The sequence below is a fragment of the Natator depressus genome, chromosome 10 (assembly GCF_965152275.1).
Source record: "Natator depressus isolate rNatDep1 chromosome 10, rNatDep2.hap1, whole genome shotgun sequence".
Lineage (NCBI taxonomy): Eukaryota > Metazoa > Chordata > Testudines > Cheloniidae > Natator > Natator depressus.
In genome coordinates this window covers 78,803,922-78,831,351 of record NC_134243.1, presented here as the reverse complement: position 1 = coordinate 78,831,351, position 27,430 = coordinate 78,803,922, and the positions used below count along the sequence as shown (strand labels likewise).

The window sequence follows — 27,430 nt, the reverse complement described above, 5'->3', positions numbered from 1 at the left end:
CCCCCTTTGCTTTTACGCTTTTAACTCGAAATCACTTTGACGTATTGTACGTGACTCTGCAAGGTGCTTAGTGCCTCCAGAGTCAGAATATTGACTCCAAAAGTCCACCCAAGAATACTGACTCCAAACAGGAGCTTGAAGGTGTGCAACATCTTACAGGGTGGGGCCCACAGGTTATGCAGGCTGGCCTGGTAGAAAATAAAACTGAATTGCATTGGATCAGTAGGCATCATTACACATATAACACAGACACACACCCTATGAAGGGAATAAAGTTTCCCTTCGGACAATGTTGACACCCAGGGTTAGCACTTTGCAGCAAACACTCAATTCTCAAAGGAATTTCCATAAGCACAACACAAAGATCTATACCGCCCCTGATTAAGAGAGAAATAAAGAACAGGCACGTAGCGACACATGAGAAGTTGTGGAGACTAGCTGCTCATGTTGAGAGAAAACAGCCTTCACAGAAGCTTGGCACTGACTCTGGCATGGAACAGGGCACCACCATTATTCACTGAACAGTTTCCGTGGAGGCACACAGATCGATCTCCGTCTGGCATAATGTGCGCACACTGGGTTAAATGTCCCATGGCCCCCTGCACAGGAGTGAATTTCACCCACAGTTACTGCAAAGCTGATGCCAGCCTGTTTCTGCATCTAATATGTATGCCCTTCTACTTTTGTTCCAAAAGGAATCTAGCATCCCAATACCTCTGCTTGCTCTTGAAGCCCCAGAGGGCAGCTAACTGCTCCATCATAGATAATAATAAAGACAATAATATTTTTCACCTTCCACCCAAGCAGATCAATATGTTTTCAGATCATTAATGAACATCTGAGGTCCCTGTGAAGTATATGCTATTAACCCAATTTTATAGATGAAGAAACTGAGGCATGGAAAAGTGAAAGGGAATTTGTGAGTCACTGACAGTGCCAGGAATAAAAACCAGGAGTCCTGACTCCCAACCCCAGGCTCTACCCACGGGCTCAGAGCCTCTGAATGGGGATCTTCCTATGGAAATGACGGAGCCGTAGGGGACAATGCTCAGCTCCTAGGAGTGGGAGTGGGATTATTTGTTATGTGATCAAGCTAGGTGCATGCCATCAAGCTGATTGGCTCCCCTCAAAGCACTGGGGAAAGAATGGGGACATGGTCAGTACTCAGAGTAAGCTCCAAATGGGACCCATCTTGAGTGGTGCCTGAGCATTTGGAACCCCTGCTGAAGTTCCTGGAAGTTACAGATGCTCAGCCCCATTCAGGATTTGGGCCACTAGGAACTTAGTCTGATGATGGAATGAGAACCGAGTGACAGACTGAGCCTGTTAGGAAGTCAGATTTGCTGTTGAAATGCTAGAGATGCAAAGCTCTAAGAGAAGGAGACTGGAAAACTGTAGCATGCACAGTACTAGGGATAATACCCCCAACACAGCCACTACTCTTCATACAGCACATAGCATTTTCCCGTCCAGACTCCTGGAGGAGTTGACAGTCCCGCTAAATTGGAACTGAGGGTCACTGTTCACATTCATTTATTACAGCTGGCTAGCTGGACAGACATTGAGCTGATGTACAGCCTGCTGGGTGCTTGGCAGTGGACAGTAATGAAGTGCCAGGCTATGGGGTTTTGAAAAGCTGGCTCTGCAGGAGAAGACATCCCTCAGTGCTCAGGGACCTAGAAAGGTGAGCAAATTCCACTGCCCCATGGACTGTCCTACACAGTGCCTACTGCAAAGCATGGCTCCATCTGCTTGAGCGTGTCACAACAGTAAAGAACCAGTTTCCACAACAGCGCAGCCCTCTAAATGCCAGGCAAGTCTAACGGGAACAACAGCTTCTTGGCATTTCGAACAGGAGCCAACTGTCTGGGAAAAAAATTACTGCTAATGTTCCATCAATGATGAGTCATGGGGCTGAGGTTTTGATTTTGGGCTGTTGGTGTTTTTTGTCCTTTGAACTAGCAGGCCCCACCTTCTCCCCATGGGACTGCAAGGAGCCCAGGGGTGAACACTGCAGCACTGCGGCCCCAGTCTGGAGATTTGCTCTCTGCAGTCAGTTCGGGCGGGTATGCTGCTCAGCTCTGGTGCAGTGTGTTACACGCACAACTGCAAGGTAAACAGTAGTGAGCAGGGCACTAATGAGAGTACTGATGGATGGCTGCCAAGCTCCCCATGACTAGTAGCAGAAGAGCAAGTCTGGGGTGGGGCGGGGCGGGGGGAGAAGCCTGAGAGAATAGCACTGTCACGCCCATCCCTTTTCTGCCCTTTGACTTGCAAGTAAGGGAGTAGGCAAGGAGAGCGTCTGCTGAAGATGGAAGATTGCACGTTGTTTGAGTCTGACTTCACTTGTGTTCGTACTTAGCATCCGCTCACCAGTGCACTGGAGCATGAGCAGCCAGCGCCCCCGCCGTGTATCACATAACGACTCCCAGGATCGGGGCCCACAGCCGGGTCCTGCTCACACTGAGCAGTTCTACTAGCAATACGTAAGTCGTTCTTACCAAAGTTTCGACCTGGCCATCACTGGACCAACCACACGCCCCTTCTCACGACTGAGCCATGTGTCACTCTGTATGTGCACATGTGCGTGCATGAGTGTGTGTGCGTGTGCACAGATAAGGACTTGATTCTGAAAAGGGCTCAGCATTCCGGTCCTGATCCAAGAAGGCCCTTAAGCACATGCTTAATGTAAGCATGCGTACCAGTCTCTCTGATGTTCTCAGGCCATTGCAGGATCAAGACCTACTTGTCCTGTCCCCCGACCCCCTTAAATACAGACCCACAACAATCAGCAGTAATAATATATAGCAGGGGAAATAACTCCAATGAGGAAACTATATGACCTCTCTTTATACTCCCAAACCCTAAATCTGCAGCTACTTGAACTAAGAGACTGGAGACTTTGGAACCAAACATTCGTATTTGCCTTTTCTGTGCAATCCTAATCTTCAAAACCTGTTATATCTTATCAAGAAACCAGAAGCAGCAACCCAGGCTCCAGACTGCGCTGCCTTTACGGGTTGCTTGCTCATGGGAGAGTACGCTTGGCACAGCATTATCCCGGAATAAAAGATTTACTTTACTGACCAAAATGTTTTAAGCCCCAGCTGAGGGAGGGTCCAGGGATTCCACGGTTGTGTGCATTTGCACAGAACAAAAGTGTGAACATTCTGCACAATACATTTAAGAAGCTTTCCTTTATAGCTTGATAAATGCCTGTTTTTTCCAATGCAATCTTAAGAAGGCTTCTGATAAAGAGAAAAGATAAGATTAGCTTTGGTGTGTCCTTTTCCAGGCTATGATTAAGCCACCCATACTTTTCAATTTTCATAGTGGATTTGCTGGTTCATTAGAGACTTTTCAAGATTCCTAGGGTCAATACAGTGCTCATGAAAATAAGGCCAAGTTCAAAAGGAGAGGGGTTTTGTTTTGTTTTACAGAGATAACCATTTGACTTCTTGCTAAAACTTCCTGGCTAGAAGTTCATCGGCTAAACTAACAACCGTGAAGAATGGACCTCTTTGTTACCAGAAAGTGAATTTTGTGGTTTTAGTAGGAAAAGCATTTTTGGTGATCAAAGCTAAAGTAATAAATAGTAGCGGCTTGATGCTAGATCCAAAGTTTTCTTATTTTTGGAACAGGAGTTAAATGCACACTTTGGTTTCTTAGATACACGGAGAAGGCATGGCAGACCTAAGTTTTGTATGTCATTGCATATATGTAAGTTGCACCAGAAACTAAACAGACGAAAATATGGCACTTACATTGTTCTATGTTAAGTTTTTCACTTCCTGCTTGACAACACGCATGGGTTAATTTCAATGAAACTCTTATCCTCTATCTGTAACCATGGCCACTGGGAGAAAATAAATCACCTAGCCCCAGACTCTTATTAAGAGTTGCACCACTTGAAACTACACAGTGGGAGAGAAGGTATCCAATTTCAGTGCAATCCTGGTCACGTTAACATTATGTTGTTCAAGTAAAGCTAAAATATCTCTTCTACTGCGGAAACCCTTGCAGACGTCCCACTCAGATAACACAGTAACTAAATCAACGCCATCCATAGGAACTCTGTTTCTAAAATTCTGCAGCTACAATTAACGGCTATCATCCAAGTGCCATAAAAGCTAGGGACATCAGAAGCATTATGTACTTATACACTGCACAAGGAAATTGTTAGAAACTGCAAACATATATTTATTACAATGAAACTCAAAACAATCCAACTCCCCGCTATCAAGTTTTCCCCTGCTATGGACAATTGACAACAGGCACATTTGATTCAGTTTGTCAAAACACCAAGACATATTCTGCACCAAAAGAATCCTAAAGGGCAATGAAAATGAAAAAATGTGTAAGGGAGAAGAGCTCTAAGTTATTATTGTGGTGCAGTGCCAGCCACCACCACATTCCTCTTCAAAATGCCATGTGGTATGGAACTATTTAAATGCCCCAAGAAATACATCACTCTCCCAAAGCCTGCGATAAACTCTTTGACAAGATAAAAGGAGTAGGGCAAAGAGGCAGTCTCCTAACACTATTATACAGGCAACATCACTCAATCCCCTAGGGGGAGCCACAATCCTCTGATGATCTTTAAGCATGTCTGTAAACCCAATAACCAGCAAAATTGGGATTAAGAAAACAAAGGGACAAGAAAGCTCATACCTTCTGGTATATTTAAAAATTGAGCCTTGCCCATCTGGGCTCGCCTTGTCACTGAACAAAACAAACAAGACTCATCTCTAATACTGCACTACATGTGAGCTGTATTAACAGCCACTACCAAAACTAATTAAAAGTAGCTGTATCTTTCAGATATGTAATTCTGGAACAATAACAAGTAGGTGTGACAAAACAGTACCACTAGGCAAAGGAGCCATAAGGACTAGAGCAGCAGCTCCTCAACTTTATTGGTTAGAATCATAGAATATCAGGGTTGGAAGGGACCTCAGCAGGTCACCTAGTCCAACCCCCTGCTCAAAGCAGGACCAATCCCCAATTTTTGCCCAGATCCCTAAATGGCCCCCTCAAGGATTGAACTCACAACCCTGGGTTTAGCAGGCCAATGCTCAAACCAGTGCGCTATCCCTCCCCCCAAAACATGGGCATGACACACGTACAGCAGTAAACTCAGATCCACCTGAATGGGCTTTGAACTGGAGTTTGGCATTCTCAACCTGGGATTCAGGTATTGGCCCGAGATTGGTGGCACATTACCCTACACCTCTGAACCACTGTTTTAAAAACTGCTGTGAATGGATGGAACATCAAGCTCACGTATCGTTATGGTTTGGGACACCTGCACTCGAGGATATACCGTATGGGGAAATCTCAGGCTGGCCAAGGAATGGGCAAGTTGACCTAACAGACGTGACTTCTATAATTCTGTGAACCGTTACAAAAGAACGATCAAAGGACGCCCACTCCATAAGTGCACATGCCATTCACTGAACATGAAAGGTTCGCCAGCCATTCCGCCAACATTTTATCCTTGCTGTCTGAGGTTCACCAGAAAGAATGGTTCGGCCCACCACTCCACTGCAGTAAGTGGAGTTACACCAGGGATGAATTCCATGGAACTGCACCATGGTTCCTGTCCAAAGCATCTTACAATCTAAGTCTCCAAACCTACAAAGTCTTGCCAGCGAGTCGACCTCTCGGCCTACGTGAAGCCCCATTAAAATCAATGAGGTTCTGCACAGATGGTGGGGAGCCAATTCCAGAAGAAGGGCCTATGGGCCTCATTTTGCAAACTCTTGCTCACTGGCTTCAACAGGACTGTACGGGATAGAAGATTCTGCTCGCCTGAGCAAGGGTTTGCACGCTAAGTCCTGAAACACAACAGTTAATTCATGCTGTAAGTATTCACCAGGGACAGTACAAAAAACTCTATTAAATCTGAACTGCCCATTCATTCTTTTTATGATAAAATATCTGGCACTTAGAGACCATTCTTAACTCACCCTTCTGTGTCAAGGTTTGAGCAGGATCTTTTAACAGAGGGTGATTTTATCACCCTCCAGAGTAGGAATGAGGTTCTTGCCCTAACTCCGAATCTCCTTGCTTTTCCAAAGGTGCATCAGACAATTAACTACATTTTAATACAGCTTGGATTGTGCGAATAGCTCTATTTGACCAACCAACTTGAACAGCCCCTTCGTTTTTTTTCTGTTTTCCCTGAGAATCTCACATACAAAACTATATTTAGTTCTGCTCTTCTGCTAAAACCGGCAAGTACAGCTCCAACACAATAACCATTCAACGGCTGATGTGTTAACGTCTGCCAACCTGAGAAGTCTCCAGGAGTGATGTGTGGTGAGTTAGTAGCCTCTGTTTCAGTGTAAGACAACGTGGAATCTGATAGATCTGGAAAACAGAAGGAGAACATTTAGTACTTCTGTGCCACAAGCACAGTGCACCCGCTCACGGACACACTGTGCCACTTTGCCTGCCCACACCTTCCACAGTGAAACTGCTGCTGACCCAGGGCGGAAAGTAAGTGCTTAACTTTTCTTCTCTGACATGCAAAAATGAAAAGTTTCAATTGCTTCGACCACAAAAATAACTACAGTTCAGTTGATTAAACAAGTAGAAACTTGGTGCGTACTGGATAAAGTTACGTTAAGCCTCTAAACAATTCATAGTTACTATACGTAATTATCACCATTAAAATTCTTGAAGCTGTTTATTCTTGCTTCTTTCCTTCCTTCCTCTTTGCTGAAGCGAAGGAAACTTTGTTTTAACAAGTTAAGAGTCCTTGTTATTCTCTCTTGCTTACCCCTTTAATTAAGCACTCAAATGTTTGCTCACAGATGATTTTTTCAGTCAAATAAACCCACGAAGCACATCTCACTGGTTTCCATACCTGCAGCACAAGCAGCTTCTAAAAGGAATTAATTTTGAGCTTATTTTTCTTATGTAATGTCAACTTACACGACCAGCCCTTTTGTTTTCCGGAATACGCTATGGCTGGACCTCTGGTGTGAACCATTAGCCATGAAGCAGACTATCCTCCACTGCAAAAACCACTGTGAGCTACTTCTCCGGGTCAGATTGTGCCTCTCAGCAAGGGGCAGCAAATGCACTGCACCACCCCAAGTATAGTCCCAGGAAACACTGTGACTCAGAAACGTCCTGCCAGGACACAGCTCCCTCCCTAATTCCCTTGCTCTGGGGGTTAGTAATTTGCTGCTGGCCCAGACCATCAGGGAATTAAGAAACTTCCCACACCAGCTCAGCTGGCACTACCCACCCCTCCCTGCCTACCTGCTCCACGATGTAGAGCAGTGGTGGGCAACCTGCGGCCCGTCAGGGTAATCCGCTGGCGGGCCGTGTGCAGCCCGCGGGTTGCCCGCCACCGATGTAGAGAATACCAGGTACACAACACCCATGTGCTCCTCAGCAGCCCAGCCCAAGGTCTGAATGGCCTGCATAAGGCGTGTAAAGGAAGTTCTCACTTCCCATTAGGCCTCTGCATAGGTGCACTGTGCCCACCATGGTCCAGCCTTTGGCTTTTGTTGGGATTTTTTTGGTTGCTCGGTTTTCTTGTTAGCTTGTTCTGGGTTTTTTTTAGAAAAGATCAAAGTAGCCATTTTGAAATCTTTCCTCAGTCCTTTGAGTCTGTGTGACCCCACAATTCCCAGTCTGGTGTTCCTGGGTGCACAGAGAGTTCAAGAGTGGGCCCTCTCTAAACCCCTTTGAGACCTCAGAGTAATGTATTTGCCAAGCGTGTCCTTATCTATTTGGCAAATTCTGAATGTTTCCTCATCCCCCCTTCTCTGTGATTCTAACAGCTCTGTGATGAACATGGCTCTCTTTGTGTACTTCCTCTTTTGTGAGCCAGCATTACTGACCGTGGGAGAACTAAAGGAGTAAGATACCATTCAAAGTGACTGTCATTGGAAGAATCTGGCCCATTGCCTACAGAGTCTCTCAAAAAAACCACATCAAACTTCCCCCCTTTGAGGTGCACTTGTTACTTCCTATTTACCTGGATACCGTGAAAGCCAGGGCAGAATTTGGCACAGCATCTACTAAGGGAATATATGCTTTGGAAGGCATTCGCTATTGAATTTTGCCAATTTTAAAGTAGGTCACATTTTATGCCTCGCTGTGACCAGATTTATTTCAATGATATTTTTAAAAGTCGGAATAATTCACTGGAAAAAAAGAAATTCCATTCAAATGTTTTACAGTATGGAGCTTATAGAGCTCATATAAATGCTCAAATAAATTGGTTAGTCTCTAAGGTGCCACAAGTCCTCCTTTTCTTTTTGCGAATACAGACTAACACGGCTGTTACTCTGAAACCTTATAGAGCTCATGTCTCTTAATAAACACTGTACTAATAATCCTTAGCTCTTACATAGCACTCTTCATCTGGAGATCTTAAAGAACTTTACAGTGAAAGTATAATCGTCCCTATTTTACAGGGTGATAGGCCCCAGGTGACAGAGCAGGACAGTTACAGAGCTGGGGATAGATCCCAAGAGTTCTGACCCCCACTCCAGCCTGAAATCCGATCTAATATCCAATAAAAAATTTAAGTCTGATAACCAGTCATTACATCTTCATTAATAATGACAGTGTTTCACCTGAATGCAGATTTATTCTGAAAAATACAGATGTAGCAAAGAATGTGTATTCATATATAAAACCCTTCGTAATAAAGATATGATAAAAAACATACAGAAGATTTTATTTTTATTGTGTATTTCTGATAACTTGTCAGCTGATGCTTGTTCAGAATTAGCGATGAGCTCCACGTTCCTATATTTTGACATTTGCCTTACACACCAGGCTGGAAACGACCCCGGTAGAAAACAATACAACATTTTGGTTATGAACCGTGAATGTCCTAAGAGTTTGTAAAGAGAAAATACTTACCCAGTGGCTTTTGCTCGTCATGAGGAGACAGCCGAGAATAAGGAGGCGGGGGAGACTCTGGAAAAACAAGACCTCATATTAGTGCTCTATCAGGTTAAAAGTTCAAACCCTCAAGTTTTCCCTCCTAGGAAGTAATACTTCGGTGGTAAGGTAAATCCCCATTTATAACATGTCAGAAAAGTCATATGCAAATAACTCTTGGCCAAGATATTTCAAAAAGCAGCTGGTGATTTTTGGTGCCCAATTTAACACACCTGTAAGGGGTTTCCAAAAGTGCTGAGCACCCACCCTCTGGAAATCAGGCTCCTTTAGAGCATCTCCAAAAATCCAGTTACCCAAAATCATCAGTCCCTTTTGAAAAGCTTGGCTTTTATCGTCTGGTCATCTGTCTAAAATATTCCTGTTTCAAAACATAAACATGGGCTTAACAAGAATTAGCTGGATATTGTGTCACAAAGACTAAGAAGCTGCATAGCATAAATGAAAAGACACTATTGTCAGACATAAAAGAAAACATTATGATCCAGATTCTGATCTCATTCACACCAACGTAAATCCAGTAAACCCAATGAAGCAACTTAGGTCTGTCCCTATAACTTCCTAGATAGAATAAAAAGGTCAGTAGTAATAGCCTACCATAATGGCATGTTATCCAATCTAGCTACACTACCCCAGCCTTGATTCAACAAAGTACTTAAGCATGTGCTTAGCTTTAAACATGAGTAGGTCTACTGACAGTTGACTCAAAGTTGAGCATGTGCTTAAATGCTTTTTGAATCAGGGCCACCTACCTAGCTCTTGGACCACTTGCAAAGATAAGGACTACTCAAGAAAATAATGGTTGTACAATAACACCCTTTAATTGGTCAGACTTTTCTTTAATTGATCAGGCTTGAATAATGAGAGTATAGCAGTAGGAATATTCGACCTACCACCTGACCAAGATGGCGACGGTGATTGTGAAATGCTCAGAAAGTTTAGAGAGGCTACAAAAACAGAAAACCCAATGATGGGGGATTTCATCTATCTCCATATTGACTGTCACCTCAGGACCGAATGCAGAGATAAAATTTCTAGATACACTAATGATTGCTTTTTGGAGCAGCTAGTTCTGGAACCCATGAGGGGAGAGGCAATTCTTGATTCAGTCCTAAGTGGCACACAGGATGTGGTTCAAGCGGTGAATATGGCTGAACCGCACGGTAATAGCAACCATAATGTAATTAAATTTAACATCCTTGTAGGGAGGAAAATACCAAAGAAACCCACCACATTTAACTTCAAAAAAGGGAACTACACAAAAACAAGGAGGCTAGTTAAAAAGATAGTAAAAGGAACAGTCACAAGCGTGAAATGCCTGCAAACTGCATGGAATTTTTTTTAAAACACCATAAGAGAGTCAAACTATATGTATACCCCAAATTTTAAAAAAACAGAGGACCACAAAAATTGCTACCATGGCTAAACAACAGAGTAAAAGAGGCCATTAGAGATTTTTAAAATATTATTTTTAAAATTGGAAGTCATATCCTACTGAGGAAAATACAAAGGAACATAAACTCTGGCCACTAAAGTGTGAAAGTATAATCAGACAGGCCAAAAAGAATTTGAAGAGCAGCTAGCAAAAGACATAAAAACTAACAGTAAAATTGTTTTTAAGTACATCAGAATCAGGAAGCCTGCCAAACAATCAATGGGGCCACTGGACGAGCGATGATAAAGGATCACTCAAGGAAGGAAGACAAGGCCATTGCGGAGAAGCTAAATGAATTCTTTACATCGGTCTTCCCTGCAAAGGATGTGAGGGAGATTCCCACACCTGAGCCTTTCTTTTTAGGTGACAAATCTGAGGAACTGTCCCAGACTAAGGTGTCAATAGAGGAAGTTTTGAAACAAATTGATACATTAAACAGTAATAAGTCAACACAGCCAGATGGGATTCACTCAAGAGTTCTAAAGGAATTTAGATATGAAATCACAGAACTACTAACTGTTGTATTTAACCTATTATTTAAATTGGCCTCTGTACCAGATGACTGTCGGACAGTTAATGTAATGCCGATTTTTTAAAAAGGCTCCGGAGGCAATCCTGACAATTACAGGCTGGTAAGCCTAACTTCAGTACCAGGCAAACTGGTTGAAACTATAGTTAAGAACAGAATTGTCACACACGTAGGTGAACACAATATGATGGAGAAGAGTCAACATGGCTTTTATAAAAGGAACTCATGCCTTGCCAATCTATTTGAATTCTTTGAGGAGGTCAACAAACATGTGGACAAGCATGATCCAGTAGATATAGCGTACTTGGACCTTTAGAAAGGTTTTGACAAGGTCCCTCACGAAAGGCTCTTAAACAAAGTAAGCAGTCATGGGATAAGAAGGAAGGTCTTCTCATGGATCAGTAACTGGCTACAAGATACAAAACAAAGGGCAGGAATAAATGATCAGTTTTCACAGTGGAGAGGGGTAAATAGCAGGGTCCCCCAAGGATCTGCAGTGGGACCAGTGCTGTTCAACACATTCATAAATGATCTGGAAAAAAAGGGTAAACAATGAGGTCACAAAGTTTGCAGATAATATAAAATTACTCAAGATAGTTTAGTCCAAAGCAGAATGCAAAGAGTTACAAGGGGATCTCACAAAACTGAGTGACTGGGCACCAAAATGGCAGATGAAATTCACTGCCGATAAATGCAAAGTAATGTGCATTGGAAAACATAATCCAAGCTATACAGAAAAAATGATGGGGTTTAAACTAGATGTTACCGCTCAAGAAAGAGATCTTGGAGTCACTGTGAGTAGTTCTCTGGACACATCTGCTCAGTGTGCAGCAGCAGTCAAAAAAGCGAACAGCACAACATGTGAGGCACCATTAGGAAAGTGACAGAAAAAATCATAATGACATTATATAAATCCCTGGTACAGCCACACCTTGAATACTGCGTGCAGTTCTGATCACTCCATCTCAAAAAATATATTAGAATTGGAAAAGGTACAGAGATGGGCAACAAAAATGATGAGGGGTATAGAACAGCATCCACGGGAGGATTTAAAAGACTGGCACTGTTCAGCTTAGAAAAGAGAAGACTAATGGGGGATATGATAGAAGTTTATAAAATCATGAATGGTGAGGAGAAACTTAATAAGTGTTATTTACCCATTCACATAACACACAAATTAGGGGGTCACTTAACTAAATTAATAGAGAGCAGGTTTAAACACAAAAGCAAGTTGTTCTTCACACAACGCACAGTCAACCTGTGGGACTTGTTGCCAGGGGATGCTGTGAGGGTCAAAAGTATAACTGGGTTCAAAAAAGAATTAGATAAATTCACAGAGGTCCATTAATGGCTATCAGCCAAGATGGTCAGGGACACAGCCTCATGCTCTAGGTGTCCCTAAACCTCTGACTGCCAGAAGCTGGGACTTCATGACAGGGGATGGATCACTTGATAAACTGACCCAGCAGGGCCATTCCTATGTTGTTTCTTTTTTTTAATTGTTATATAAATTTGCTTTTAAAAATTTAACATTCTAAAAAGTGAGGGCCAAATGTTATTGGCAGGGTCATATCAATTAATTCCTGTTAAGCAGAAATTCCCACTGGCTTCAATGAGGAGTTCTGCTTACAATTCAATGGCATGATGTGGCCCCCAGACTATTGAGATTCGTGTGTTTTCTACTGTGACCTGTAAACAAACGGTTTGGGCAACACAATGACTCCCTAACCTATCTGCAGTTCAGTTTGGATTACTTTATTAAAAATAACCTCAATCTTGATGGTTTGATGGTTTTGATTTAGACTGCAGTCATTCACTGCTTCTGCAAGAGTAAAGGTCCTACATCTTGAAATGAGCATCAGTAACCATAATAAAACAAGAGCACACAATTCTCTTCCTCTGCTCCAGTGCACAGGATCTGCACAGGCAAGACCGCTTTCTCCCAAGTATTTAAGAGCTTCAAAGAACAAAAAAAAGTAGCCAACATTCCAGATTGTACTGATTCTAAAGGAATGGGATTTAATTGCATTAGTGGTGTCTGCAAAATGTACTTCTTACATTCTAAAAACAGACCTATCACAGCACTAGATTTCCTGTGTCACGCACAGATAGCATTTTCACACCCTTCTGCTAGTTACACACTGTAAACCTAGTGATAAAGGGGTGGGTATCCAATGTGAACACACACATCAGAATCCAGAGTAGGCACATAGACATGTTTGAAGAAAGGGCATCAAGGCCAGATCCAACTCTTACTGAATCTCATTTCCAGATTGCCCTCAATGGGAGCAAAATCCAGCCTTAAGTGGGTGGGTCCCAACACAAATTGGCAGTATGAAAATGATAAAAAGACAGTTAAGATCTGTGCTGTTTCTTTGTGGTTTTAATTCTACATTGTTTGGAAAGCTTTTCCATAAAAAGGTAACCTGTACATTTCTGCAGATGTAGCCTTCTCTAACGTAAATACACATCTGCTACAATTAAAATGTGATTTCATGCTCAGGCACCGTAATCTTCAGGGGGAAAGAACTGCATTAGTTCTCTGCATAAAATACAGTCGTTTCTTACAAAAAAATTGGTACAGAGCTAAACAGGATTTCTGCTTGCAAAATAAATAAATAAATTAAAAGCTCTTCCCCAGAAAAAGGAACATTAACAAGATATTTAACAAAAGAAAAACAGCATTTATGCATGAGCTAATGAACCTAAAGAAACTTCAGACTATGTGAAAGTTAAGAATTTTCTTTGGTCAGGACTTTCCATCTTGGAATTTCTTTCGTTCTTCTATTCTCACCCTGTATTTTTACACAGAAAAAGGATAAGTAACTTCCATTATTTAGGGTGGGCTATTTGGTTCCCTCCACCAGGTTTTCTTTGCACTAAAACATCTATCACAAAGGAGTATGTGCTTTCTTCCCCTCATAAAGCCTAAACTGGCTGGAAGAAGTTTAAAAAAGGGTCACTGCAGCTTTAAGAAAGGCAGCAGTAATTGCCTAGATCCCCAGTCAGTCAGATAAACAGCTAGTCAGACTGGCGCCAGCAATATGCAAACTGCATATTATCACCACTTCTTCACCTAAATAGCAGAGGGGGACCCTCCTTAGGAAAAAAAGGGCATTTTTAAGCACAACTTGAAACTGATCTCAATTCAAAGGGGATAATGCCGGGCCAAATAAAAGAAAAGTTTTTGTCTGTTTAATTCCTGTATTCTTTGCTTCAGCAAACCTATGTTTTTCTAGGCTGCCTTCTAAAGTCACTTAAAAGTTGTGTCTCCTTCAGTGTGATTTAGCTTATAGTCACAAAATTACTATTATGACAGCAAAATAACAAATGGGGAAGCAAAGGGACTGGGGTTTATTCCTAGCTCACGGAGGCTTCTGGGAGAAGGGGCTTTTAAAACATCAGTTGTATTAGTGATTAAAGTATTTCTTAAAATGTCCATCCACAGACATGAAACAGTCTATGATCTGTTGGGTCAAAGGCAGGCTCCTTTTAAAGATAGCTCCAAAGCACGGATCTCAGCAAATGCAGCTCTCTGGAAGTTTTCCTGCTGTCTCGAAATGGGGGGGGGGGGGGGGGAGAAAGGGGGGAGGAGGAAGTGCCACTCTTTCAGATGTCCTTTTAAAAGCATGTCTGGAGAAAGAGCCCAAGGAAAAGTCCAGTTTGTCTCCCTCAATGACAGAAATTACACAGAGCCTTATCAAGCCGCGCATCCATGAGTGCCAGCTACCTGCAGACCGCAGCCAGAGCCCAGCCGCCTTCTGAAAGAGGGGCTGCGGGCTCCCTTTGGGAGGGCTAGCTCAAAAAGGGGTGACTGTAAGGGGGGTACGAGACTTTCTCCAGCTTTGGGAGCCTCCTCCCCCATTGTTTATAAACCCCTCGTCCTCACACAGGCAATCTCCAGTGCTGGGGGTTAATTCATTCCGGGGATCTGAGTAGATTAAATCTACAAACTCCCCATGGGCTTTGCCTCGTGTACAGTCTATCGCCCCACCTGGCTGCTCCCGCTCCCTCCCTGCCTACACACACACACACACGCCCCTGGGACAGTTGTGGCCCCTGGCGGACAAAAACAACAGATCCCAGCAAGTAGGCAGACCAGCAGCAGGAGAGCTGGTGAAATGGGTCTCAGCCCGGCTCTCACCAAGATACCAGGGCAACAGAGTTTGCCATTTCTGCCCCGTGCCACCCGAACTCACTCGGCTGTTGTGTCATGTGGCTGGTGCAGACCAGCAGAGTGCAGGGGGGCTGGGGCTGACACCTACTGCTGGTGCCCTGGGCGGCTTCTGTTCAGCTCCGAATTGGAGCAGCCGCAATTTAGAGCAGCCTTCTTCCTCCCTCCGCACTAGTGCCTCCTACTGGCCCTTGCCCAGTGGGACAGAAGCGCCCCTGCCAGGCTAAGAGGGAGACAGAGGCTGCAGGGGGGAGGGGAGTGTCTATGCTGGGTTGCCTGAAAATGCACACGCAGTTCCAGTGCACTGAGGCATTCTCAAACTCCTTGAATGGGTGGAAAAATACGATTCATAACATCAACCGGCTGGCTGCGTATTAAAAGTGTTTCCTTGACTCCATCTGGAAACAATGGTGCAATTCATGGACTACACCAAAGCGGTGAAAATCAGGAGGAAGTTCAGGCTTGACAGATGGACATAGGTACAATGTATGATGCACACGGGAAAAGGTTCTGTACCTTCCTAAAATCCAGTCCCGCAAGGCTCGGGATAAACTGCTACACACACAAAGTGTCAAGGCATTTAACTGCAAGAGGCGTGGAGATCCCACACAAACGGTTCGCCATTATCCCATTGAGAATTATCAAGAGCTAAATTTCAACACAGGCTTCTGAAACATATGTGATGGGCTACTGATCCAAGCAAAGAGCATCAAATCTTAAACCTAAATCAGGGTACAAACAGTCTTAATTAAAACAGAAAATAATGGTCCAGGTGTTGCAAGAACTAAAATATTCCTTCCCACTGGCCCCACTTTAGTTTTGGTTGGTTGGTTGGTTGGTTGAAACACCTAACCCACCGATCACACCATCTTTCCCTCTAATGAAAAAAAGCTCTGGGGATGAATAGTTCCTGATGGCTGCCTACACAGCAAACGACAATCTAATCATGAAATAGGAGCAAAAAGGCGATGTTGCCAATTTTCTTGGCTTTAGGGCTTTTGGCTTGTGTAGGCCTTTATGCATCTTTGCATATGCCCCTAAACTCTCATGCCTGGATATTGTGAGATCCTGAATGCACCAGGGATAGGCATTTTGGGTAGAGGTCTTCTTAAAGGGTATCAGGTTCAAGTGCAAGCTATTGCGGTTAATCAGATGCAGATCTGGCAGGTTTTGCTCATGATGGAGACAAAAAATCCTGCAAAGAATTTTACTGGGGGGGCGGGGAAGAGGACAGACAAAATGAAAACGGACCCAGCCCTGCAAACCTAGCAAGCCCGCCAGGTGCACCGGGGTTGCCCAACCATCTGCATTCAAAACTTAAATCGTACACGGCGATTAAACCAAGCGGGGACTCTAGAGGAGGGCTTCCCAACACCTTGCTTAGAAGTCCGGCTAATTCCCGTGCCACCCCCCCCCAGCTCGACGGGGCGCGACCTCTGCTCTCAAGGCTGGGGCGGGGGAAGGACTCTCGAGGCTGGGGGTGAAATCACCCCGCTCCAGCGCCCCGTCTCCCCTACGCGGGATGTCTCTGAACACCCCCCCCCCGCCAAAGGGAGACCCCCCCGACCCTCGCGGGGCCGCTCCGTACCTGGCCCACAGAGCCTGCTGAAGTGGTAGGGGTTGCAGCAGACCGTGGGGCTGTCGGCCCGCCCGAAGCTCTGGCATTCGCACAGCGGCTTCAGCTCCGCCGGGTGCTGCAGGTCCGGCCAGCGGAACAGCTTGCCCAGGAGCAGCTGCGGGGGCGCCGCCTGGCCCCCAAGGCGCAGCTCGGTGCGGGCGACCAGGACGCAGCCGCCGGGCATCCCCCCGCGGGACTCCACCGCCTCCACCAGGCTGTCCAGCGACCTCTCCTTCAGCCGCTTCAGCAGCGAGTAGGTGACGGACTTGAGCTCCTGCTCCAGCAGCAGGAGCCGGGACCTGGCCTCCCGGCTGCGCGGCTCCGGCGGGGCGCGCCGGCTGAAGTCGCGGGACCGCCGCTCCCGGCCGCGGGGGGAGGCGCCCGCGGGCCCGGGGCTGCCCGGCTCCCGCTCCTTGAAGAGGCAGCAAGTCACGGTTTTGCCCTCGCGCTCCGGCGCCCGCCACGGGCTCTCCTCCTCCCCGTCCTCCGCCGGCCGCTGCCGCCGCCCGGGGCAGCCCCGGGGCCCGTCCCGCTCCGCCGCGGGGCCCCCCCTGCCCGCCTGGCCCGGCTCCCGGGCGCGCAGCTCCGCGGGGTCCCTCGCCAGGGTGCGGGTTACCGGGCGGATTTCCGAGGAGGGGTTTTTCTCCGGGGTTTTGCTGCGGCTGGGGCCACCCCCGTGGTCGTGGCTGTGCCTGGAGCTCCCATCTCCCCCTTCCCTGTCCGGGACGACACGGCTTCTCCAAAGTCGCCGCACAAGCCCTGCGCGTTTGGACCTGAACATACGACAGCTCGGAGCTGGTAATTTCGGGGGGTTTTTTTCCGGGGGGGGGATGATTTTATTTGATGCCCGCTCCTTCCCCGGCGCAAGCCCCGCGATCGCCACCCCGCCTGAAGCGGCGGCCCCTCGCACCGCCGTGCAGAAGCCTTGCACAGCTAATCGCCGGTAGACTGCGACAGGGCTGAAACATGAGGGAGACGGCGGGGAGGGGAGGAAGCCAGGGCCGAGGACGCGCCGCGGGGGGCTACATCGACACACACTGGGGGGCGGGGGGGGGTCGCCTGCAAACGCTCCTTGGCAGCGGCGGGCCCGGGAGGCGCTCAGGAGATGCCCTGCATTGACTAGCAATTTGCAGCCATAGACAAAGCAGCCAGAGGGGTCAAAGGCAAACGCGGCTGCTGCTGCTGCTGCTTCTCAAACAAAAATCCCTTCCTTGAAAACTAGCCCCATCGACTGTCTTTCTTTGCCATGAAAACAGTAACAGGGGAGGTGGCAAATCCGGAACGGCTGCTCTGGATCAGTACACTTGCACCGGGTCCTAGACTTGGAGACACTTGGGAGTTATTTCCCTTTAAAAAAAACAAAACAAAACAACAACAACAAAAGAAAAAAAAAACAACCCACACACGTTTCAACACATGAATGGAAATTGTAAATATCCTGGAGAGAGCGGCTGGAAATCCTTAATTAAGGAAAACAACAACAAAAAACACCAATCCACTATCCTGCACGTTGGAACGCCTGGAATATGGTCCTGGAGCAGCCCCCACCCCAAAAAGTGACTTCTGCTTGCTCTGTTGCGATGGGATCTGTTTAAAGAGCACTGTGCCTTTCTTTCTTTCCCCTTCTCCCTCTCTCTCTCTCGCTCTCTCTTTCTCTCTCTCTTTTTTGTTCTTCTAAAACACACACAGGGCCCCCTAGGAGAGAACTGGAGTCATTGGCTGCCTCCCATCATGTGCCAGTCTAGACACTTTGGCGGCTCTCTGCTGCACTGATTGTTGCGCAAACAAGGTTTCAAGTTTCTTAACTCTTAAAGGAAAACACATCCCTTGCAAAGGCGCAGACACGGGGGAAAGGTGGGGGGGGGGGCATGGTCTTTCCCCGGCCGCGTGACAGCCAGCCCCGGCACACACCCAGTCACCGTTTGCTAAAAGATGGACCCCGAGCACAAATGGAAGGGGAAATTTGGGGATCAAAACCCAAAGTGCTTGCAGGTCGAGGGGAAACTCTCCAGCTGAACTCCGGTGCCGGGAGTAACGTGGGGTGCGTGGCGCATCTGGTCTTGTTTCAGCTGGTAAATGCGAAGTCATTGATAGCATCCACCACCCTTCATTTTTTAATTGTATGAAAAGCAGTGTCTTGCCCATGCCGTCCTTAATCACCGGCGGCTGAAGAGGACTTTGATCTTGCTTGGCAAAGACAGAAGGGTAATGCCTGGGCATGGACCAGCAGCGAATCCCCCCGAATTAACCATCACTGCAGGGGGAACGAAAAGACGTGGCTGGCGACATAGGAAGTGAGCCCTCTCTTTGCAGCACCGCTAAGCCACCTTTTAGCTGAAACAAAAAGTACCTCTTGTTACAGTGTTTTCTATTCCTGCCCTAATACACGCGTATTTCCAAGAAGTGCTTCCCAGAGACGCCTTGGGACGCCCTGGAGTTATGAGGCTGCTCTTTATTGATGTTATAAACAGTAACTCATACACAACCTTCGGGTCTTTTGTTTAGGTTTTATTTATTAATTATTGGTCGTCTATGGTTATTGAAGGAGCAGTTCCAAGATGCAGTGCAGGATCAATTGATCTGCAATTCATCACCAAGCTTTAATCTGTCCATTTCACTTTGACCCAGTCATGTAACATTTCACTTAAAATAACTTCCTATTTAACAGGTTTCAGAGTAGCAGCCCTGTTAGTCTGTATCCACAAAAAGAAAAGGAGGACTTGGGGCACCTTAGAGACTAACCAATTTATTTGAGCATAAGCTTTTGTGAGCTACAGCTCACTTCATCGGATGCATGCAGTGGGGAGATTTATATCCACAGAGAACATGAAACAATGGGTGTTACCATCCACACTGTAAGGAGAGTGACCAGGTAAGGTGAGCTATTACCGGGGGCGGGGGGGGGACCTTTTGTAGTGATAATCAAGGTGGGCCATTTCCAGCAGTTGACAAGAATGTCTGAGGAACAGTGGGGTGGGGGTGGGGGGTTAAACATGGGGAAATAGTTTTACTTTGTGTAATGACCCATCCACTCCCAGTCTTTATTCAAGCCTAAGCTAATTGTATCCAGTTTGCAAATTAATTCCAATTCAGCAGTCTCTCTTTGGAGTCTGTTTTGGAAGTTTTTTTGTTGAAGAATTGCCATATTTAGGTCTGTAATCGAGTGACCAGAGAGATTGAAGTGTTCTCCAACTGGTTTTTGAATGTTATAATTCTTGATGTCTGATTTGTGTCCATTTATTCTTTTATGTAGAGACTGTCCAGTTTGGCCAATGTACATGGCAGAGGGGCATTCCTGGCACATGATGGCATATATCACATTGGTAGATGTGCAGGTGAACGAGCCTCTGATAGTGTGGCTGATGTGATTAGGCCCTGTGATGGTGTCCCCTGAGTAGATATGTGGACACAGTTGGCAACGGGCTTTGTTGCAAGGATAGGTTCCTGGGTTAGTGGTTCTGTTGTGTGGTGTGTGGTCGCTGGTGAGTATTTGCTTCAGGTTGGGGGGCTGTCTGTAAGCAAGGACTGGCCTGTCTCCCAAGATCTGTGAGAGTGATGGGTCGTCCTTCAGGATAGGTTGTAGATCCTTGATGATGCGCTGGAGAGGTTTTAGCTGCAGGCTGAAGGTGATGGCTAGTGGCGTTCTGTTATTTTCTTTGTTGGGCCTGTCCTGTAGTAGGTGACTTCTGGGTATTCTTCTGGGCCTGTCAATCTGTCACCTGCACATCTACCAATGTGATATATGCCATCATGTGCCAGCAATGCCCCTCTGCCATGTACATTGGCCAAACTGGACAGTCTCTATGTAAAAGAATAAATGGACACAAATCAGATGTCAAGAATTATAACATTCAAAAACCAGTCGGAGAACACTTCCATCTCTTTGGTCACTCGATTACAGACCTAAAAGTGGCAATTCTTCAACAAAAAACACTTCAAAAACAGACTCCAAGGAGAGACTGCTGAATTGGAATTAATTTGCAAATTGGATACAATTAACTTAGGCTTGAATAGAGACTGGGAGTGGATGGGTCATTACACAAAGTAAAACTATTTCCCCATGTTTATTCCCCCCCCCCCCGCCCCTGTTCCTCAGACTTTCTTGTCAACAGCTGGAAATGGCCCACCTTGATTATCACTACAAAAGGTCCCCCCCCCCCCCGCTGGTAATAGCTCCCATTACCTGATCACTCTCCTTACAGTGTGGATGGTAACACCCATTGTTTCATGTTCTCTGTGGATATAAATCTCCCCACTGTATTTTCCACTGAATGCATCCGATGAAGTGAGCTGTAGCTCACGAAAGCTTATGCTCAAATAAATTGGTTAGTCTCTAAGGTGCCCCAAGTACTCCTGTTCTTTCTATTTAACATTAATTTACACCCTCACCAGGAGGGGGGCGGGGTTTTTGTTTTTTTTTCCAATTGGCCTTTTTGTTTTCTGGTTCCGGATGCTGCTGAGGGCTGCGCCGTTTGACAGGTGCACTGGGAAAAGCCGGTCAGAAAAGCGTGTCTAAGATAGGACTGTTCCAGCTAGCCGTTCAGCACATGAAGAGTTAATGTCGTTTCCTCCACTGGAGTCAGGGAGACTGGGACACACCTCCTGGATGTATTAACTTGTTCAGGGTGGCAAAAGTTCAGGCTTGTAAAGTCTCGATTGGCTCTCAGCAGAAATGTGCCTCGCCCCTTCAATGCCGATTGGTTGGGCTAGTGACCTGGAGCAACCTACTTTATATCACCGATTGTCACTGAATGAAAGAAATTCCGTTATCGTCATTGGTCCTCAGCGGTGTTTATGCATCATTCACGTTATGTTGGTTCGTGCAGTCTGGTATAATGTCGAGGCACTTGCAATAAAAAAAGAAGCAATCCATGATTTCACAAGACACCGGCACGAGCCTTTGCGTTCGGTTTTGTTCCTGTTTATAATCTGCTCCAGAGTAGATTTGATTTCTTACTTGCTGGCTTGCTCTCACACCCTGTAGCTCTCAGCATTACTCTAGCTTTAGTTCTCGGCAGTTTGACTGCCTCACTCCGGAGTAAGTCTCACTCCGGAATTTCGGAGGCTTTGGTTTAGATCTTGCACGTTACAGGGCTGTGAACAGTGTCTCTCGTTTAATTAGAATGCCCAGACCCCACGTGCCGGAAGCACCAAATAAAATGACCATGAATATTGGGCTAGAAACTACTAGTGAGAGATTAATTATTAGATGGCAGCGAATTTAATTATTCAGATGACACCCTATATTAGGAGCACTTCAGCCGGCTGTATGTACGTCTCTCTGTCACAGATCCCAACAATGAAGCTGTCTTACAAGGTCAGTCCACTAGAGGGCGGCTCTGGCAGCTCAAAGCCTCAATGTTTTTGTTAAACACTTGAAACAACGTTTTCTGGGGCAGAGAAATGGATTTATTCCGCCCATTAATAGGTTAGAGTTTGTTAAAAGTAGCAGCAGCTTTCTCCTGCTCGGAACATAATCTTTGGCGTGCAACTGAGGGGCTGACAAACGTGTTCTCCTGAACTACTTATCTGCGGATTAAAAAAGTGTATTAAAAACTAGATGGGCTTATTATAGTTAAAATACTGACTTATAATTTGTATGACCTTTCCAGTCACATTGAATGTCTCTTTTAAGTGGCAGCCGCCACCTTGGGGAGATTTCTGAGTGATACTGCAAACCGGCCGCTTATTAAATGTTACCTTTATTGTACAACATTTTGGATGTTTACCTTGTCAGGAAGGGACATGTATAAAAATGTGTAAATAGCCAGGGAGAGGTTGCTCCTGTGAGATAACTTTGCTCTGGTAGTGAACCCCTGCTTGACTGATGTTCGCAATGCAACTCTCCCCTACCAGTGTTATAAAGGGCGCAGACGTGGTGAAAGGTCGCTCTTGAGTAGCAGGAGACCCTTTCAAACTCCCTGCCAAGTATTTTTTATTGTGCTACAGGTAGTAAAAGAGTTCTCCACGTGCCATCATTTCTCTGGGCTTTTAGCTGCTCAATTCCCCTTTCTCTCCATTCTCAGCCATCAAAACAAGGTGGTTTTGCAGCTAAGGATGGAGGTTTTTCACAGACACAAATGCTTAATGAAATAATTGTTTGGGAATTCAGAGCTATGCGTCAGAGACAAATATAACCAACAAATGTAACAGACCCTTTAACGCTGATCCTGGAACCAGTTGAAAATTTTTGATAACACACACAAACCATACATACTCATAATTTACCCCCATGCCATCTACCCCTCCCGTTCCCAACCAGTGATTGAACTGCTCAGGACATGTTAATGAAAATGAAATTTCAATAAAAAAAATCATAAAATAAAATTAAAATGTTCATGCTTTCTTCCCTCTCCTCTGCAGCATCACAGTCTTATTTATACAGTTCTCTGCAAGGACCCCTAGGCCTGGTCTAAACACAGAGTTGCACGACTTCAACTAAAGCTGTGACTCTAAACTGATTTTGTTAAATCAGCACAACTTTGTGTGGATACTTAAACTGATTTAAACCTGGCCAATAGCAGTTTAGCTTTCCCCTGTACATTCCAACATAACCACTTTTAAACTAGTATAAGTGTGTCCACACAGGGGTTTGCACTGGTTTAGCTACATTTGTGGATAGACAAGGCCCTTGACTTTGGAATTCTCTTCCGCTCCGTTCCAAATCAGCCCAAATGTGGTGACCTGCAGGACAAGCTGTGCAACTCTTTCTTCTTCTTCCTCTTCTTCTTTTCGTTTCAAATCAGGCTGTGGAGTGGTGTTTCCTTTGGGAACTGAAGACAATGGGGAGTTTGGGTTTGGTGATGTGACGTTGCTGCCTGGCTGGTATGTGCTGGGTGGGACTTGGGGCTGTTTTGGTTTTATATGGTTCTGACCTGTACGTTGCATTGAGGGCAGCGTGCCTAGAGCTTGGGCTAGGCATCTTTTTCTGATCTTAAATCAAAATAAATCAATAACACTTATTAAGGGCCTGTCTACAAAGGGGACGTGTGTCCTGCTGTAGCTACACCGAGGCAAACCTCCCACGCAGCTGTAATAGCCGGCTGGCAGCAGGGCAGTGGTCCTATACTGGGCGTTTGCATTATAGCTCCATCAGTACAGACATCCCCATTATTTACAGGCCCTTAGAGTCATAGGGCACCATGCCACCCTGGCATCAGCTGGCACTACTCCACGTAATTTCAGTTGCTCCTGTTTACCCCAGACTTCAGTCTGGCTCCAAGTGATGAACCTTCCTAGGTAATTTCCATGACAAAAAATAAAATGCTACCCTTTGATTGTCATTATTTATTATTTGTCTGACCATAGCTCCTAGTCGCCCCAGTCATGGAGCAGGACCCCAGTGTGCTAGGGGCTGTACACACAGAGAATAAAAAGACAGTCCCTGCCCCTAAACAGCTTACCTGACACATGTCTGGCTGCTTTCTGACACCCAAGGCTCCAAAGGGTGGATTCCTTGGCTCGTATTTTTTCAGTTTCCCAGTTTATGCTTCCATGGCTTGAGAAGACAAACTAAAAAGGGGTAGAAAGGTGAATTCACCATTTCAAGTGGAAATGCTTGATGATCCCTATTAGCAGCTAGCTGTGTGACTGTATTATATATTGTGTGTGGAGGAAGACAGAAGTTGCCATTGATAACTCACTGCACTTAGCCCTGTAATAAATCCACTTTGTTTCTGTTGGTCACTCCAGCACCGTATTCGAACTACACGGCTGCCTCATATAATGAATACGAGGCCAGAGCATCATAGAATCATAGAATATCAGGGTTGGAAGGGACCTCAGGAGGTCATCTAGTCCAACTCCCTGCTCAAAGCAGGACCGATCCACAATTAAATCATCCCAGCCAGGGCTTTGTCAAGCCTGACCTTAAAAACTTCTAAGGAAGGAGAGTCCACCGCCTCCCTAGGTAACTCATTCCAGTGTTTCACCACCCTCCTAGTGAAAAAGTTTTTCCTAATATCCAAAATATTCCATGTGTGTGTGTGCGCGCGCATGTACCAGGGATCTCTCTGCAAGTGGGGAGCACTCACCTCTCTCCACCTCCATAGGGTTTTCAGGGCTTTAGGGGGCAGAGCAGGGGATTAGCTATTCTCTGCAGTACTGTCTCCAGCAGACCCACTAGATTTCTACGCAGAAATCTGGTTGGGAGTGAATACAGGGAATCTCATTTGAATGTTACTCGCAAGGCATGGAAATTATGTCATGTGACAGACCATGATAATACTAGGATGTCTCATTGCTCAGTAGTGATCTGCAGCCTAACAACACTTTGCACTTATCTAATGCTTCAAAGCAATTTACAAACATTAGCCAACGCCCCACAGAGGCAGGTAAGTATTATCCTCATTTTGCAATGGGGAATCAGGGCAGAGGTTACATGATTTGCTAAGATCACAGAGGAAGTCACTTTCAGAGCTGCCAGCAGAATTCAGGTCTTCTGAAATCCAAGGGCTGTGTTTAGACCAGACCCGGCCTCTAGCTACTCAGAATTCTTGCTTTTTTATAGGTCAGAACTTGATGGATTCCAATGCCTTTAAAAATTTGCCAACTCTTTTCTTTCTAATATCAGCATTGCAAACTGGTGCCCAAATTAGACTGTCACAAATGTGCAATTACTAGTGGCATCTAAATATAAAAATCTGAAATAGTACCTCATTTAAGTAACTGACATGTTATTGTTTTGGCAAGCAAAGTATTATGCTTCTCAACAGTGTATAATCATCCTGCATACAGTATGGCTCAAAGAACAATGGAGCCTTCAAGATAATAACGAAGGCCTGCTATCATTGTAAGCACAGGTATGCAACACAGGAGTCCCAAGTTGACTAAATGTGCCATTGATTTCATTTTTTTCCCAACAAGATCACATTTTTTGGCACTCTAAAATGGGGCAAGAAAAACAGAGACCTCAATTGTACTTGTCATAATGTGCATATAATTTATAATAATGTTGGTTATTAAAGGATTTTTAGTAATTAATAGTGGTGTGTTATTTCACTGCATTTTTTTTTGGCCTCTTATAAGGGCAAACATTCTTGTGAGATGCTCTCAAGCTTGTCATATAGGTCTCAGAATAAAAGCTAGATAAAGCATCAGAAGGTTTTAAAAGTTTGCCAGTTACCTAAAATTGATCCTTTTTTTATTCTTCCCAAAGGTACTGTACAAGGTCAAATCCTCTAGAAGGACCACAAGTGGCCCCAAAGACGGGGGAATGAATCAGCCTGTTTCTTCCGCCCAGAGAGAGCCAGGATGCAGATGCATTATGCAGGGAGATGGGAGACAGAGCACAGACCTGCAGTGGCTGCCACACCAGCATAAGGGGAAACTGAGGTCAAATCCTGCATACAGGGACCATTTTATTTTATTCTTTTAATAAGAAAAATAATCTGGTAATTTTCTAGATTTTATACCTTCAGTATATTTAAAAGGCTTTAAGAAGAGATTTAAAAAAATCTGAATAATGAACATGTAAATTTTAAAAATCCCAGTATTTTGATCTGATATTATTATTTGTATTGCAGTAGTACCTGGAGGGCTGAACTCCGTTCAAGCCCTGTTGGGCAGGGTGCTGTACTTACATGTGGTAAGAGATAGTCCCTGCCTCACAGAGGTTACAGCCTCAACGGACAAGACACACAAAGGCTAGGAGAAAGGAAGAATGATCATTCCCCTTTGACATAATAAGGAATTGAGTCACAGCCAGCTTCAGTGACTTGTAGAGTTGGTTTGAGAAATTTCAACGGAATCCAATTCCTTAAGAAGATGCGACTCCTTTGAAATCAAAAAGTCTTGTGAAATTGCGTTGCTTTTGCCCGAATTTTGTTTAGGAAGAAAACCAGTGGGAAAAACAAGTTCTGACCTTGCTGACCCATCCTGGTTTGAACATTTTCTGAATGGAACATTTTGATTTTACATTTTGAAATGATTTTGTTTTCAATTGTTTAGCTCTTGTGCTATATTATATAATACAAAATTTAAAATGTCAGAATTGAAACAGAGCATTTCAATCATCCCATACACAAAATGCCTGGCCGCCTGCTTCGTGAGGAATTTCAAAATTCGGGGGTTCCAGTTTGGAACCAAACCAAATATAGAAATATTGAAATTCTTCGGGAAACCAAACTTCCATCCTCTTGTGACTTGCCGAAGGTTCCCCAGGAAGACCCAAAGAGTTCACACCCCTGCCAGCCAGTGGAAGACGAACATGAAGATCAGAGGCGGGGAGGGAGACACGGAAGAGAGAAGTCATCTGTGCATCCTGCTCCCCTTCCTTCCTGTCCCTGCCGCAGTCCCTCAGCTGAGGCTCCCAGAGACTGGGGTTTGTGGGATCTAAGCAGTGGAAGAGGAAGGGGGCGGGATGGCTAGTGCGCTTACCTCAATTGGATTCAATTTCCTGCTCTGCCACAGACTCCCTGTGCGACCTTGGCCGAGGCACTTTGTCTCTCTCCATATCCCAGTTCCCCATTTGTAACATGGGGATAACGCCCCACCACCTGGGGGTGTTGGGAGAGTGTTACATTAAAGATTGTAAAGGTGCTCTGATATACAGTGCCACAGAAGTATCTACCCTCCCAGGCAGGAGATACCCCCCCCCCCGATAGATTTATATACTGCCCCAGTGTATTAGGCAGGGAACTGCCTGAGCCAGCCAACAGCAGGTGCCGAGGAGAGGGGCGTGTCCAAAGCCTGCCCTTCTCAGCGAGTTAGGCCCCTAAGTCCCTGTGAGGGTCTGGGCCCTAG

The 27,430-nt window shown here is 45.3% G+C and overlaps 1 protein-coding gene and 1 long non-coding RNA gene across 2 annotated transcripts in view; one reads left to right on the top strand and one right to left on the bottom strand.

Moving 5' to 3' along the window:
- The window catches only part of SMAD6 (SMAD family member 6), a 73,449-nt gene extending 55,802 nt beyond the window's left edge, over positions 1–17,647 (bottom strand). Inside the window, exons 1-3 of the mRNA XM_074966602.1 lie at positions 16,658–17,647; positions 8,893–8,949; positions 6,295–6,372 (exon numbers count right to left, since the gene is read on the bottom strand). Coding sequence (XP_074822703.1) covers positions 6,295–6,372; positions 8,893–8,949; positions 16,658–17,468 — 946 coding nt within the window. The 5' untranslated portion in view covers positions 17,469–17,647. The remainder of the gene's footprint in view (positions 1–6,294; positions 6,373–8,892; positions 8,950–16,657) is intronic.
- On the top strand, positions 17,316–26,498 carry LOC141995411 (uncharacterized). Its single transcript, XR_012641318.1, has 3 exons — positions 17,316–17,485; positions 25,845–26,079; positions 26,212–26,498. It is a non-coding gene; the product is annotated as an uncharacterized LOC141995411 (long non-coding RNA).
- The last annotated feature ends 932 nt before the right edge of the window (positions 26,499–27,430 follow it).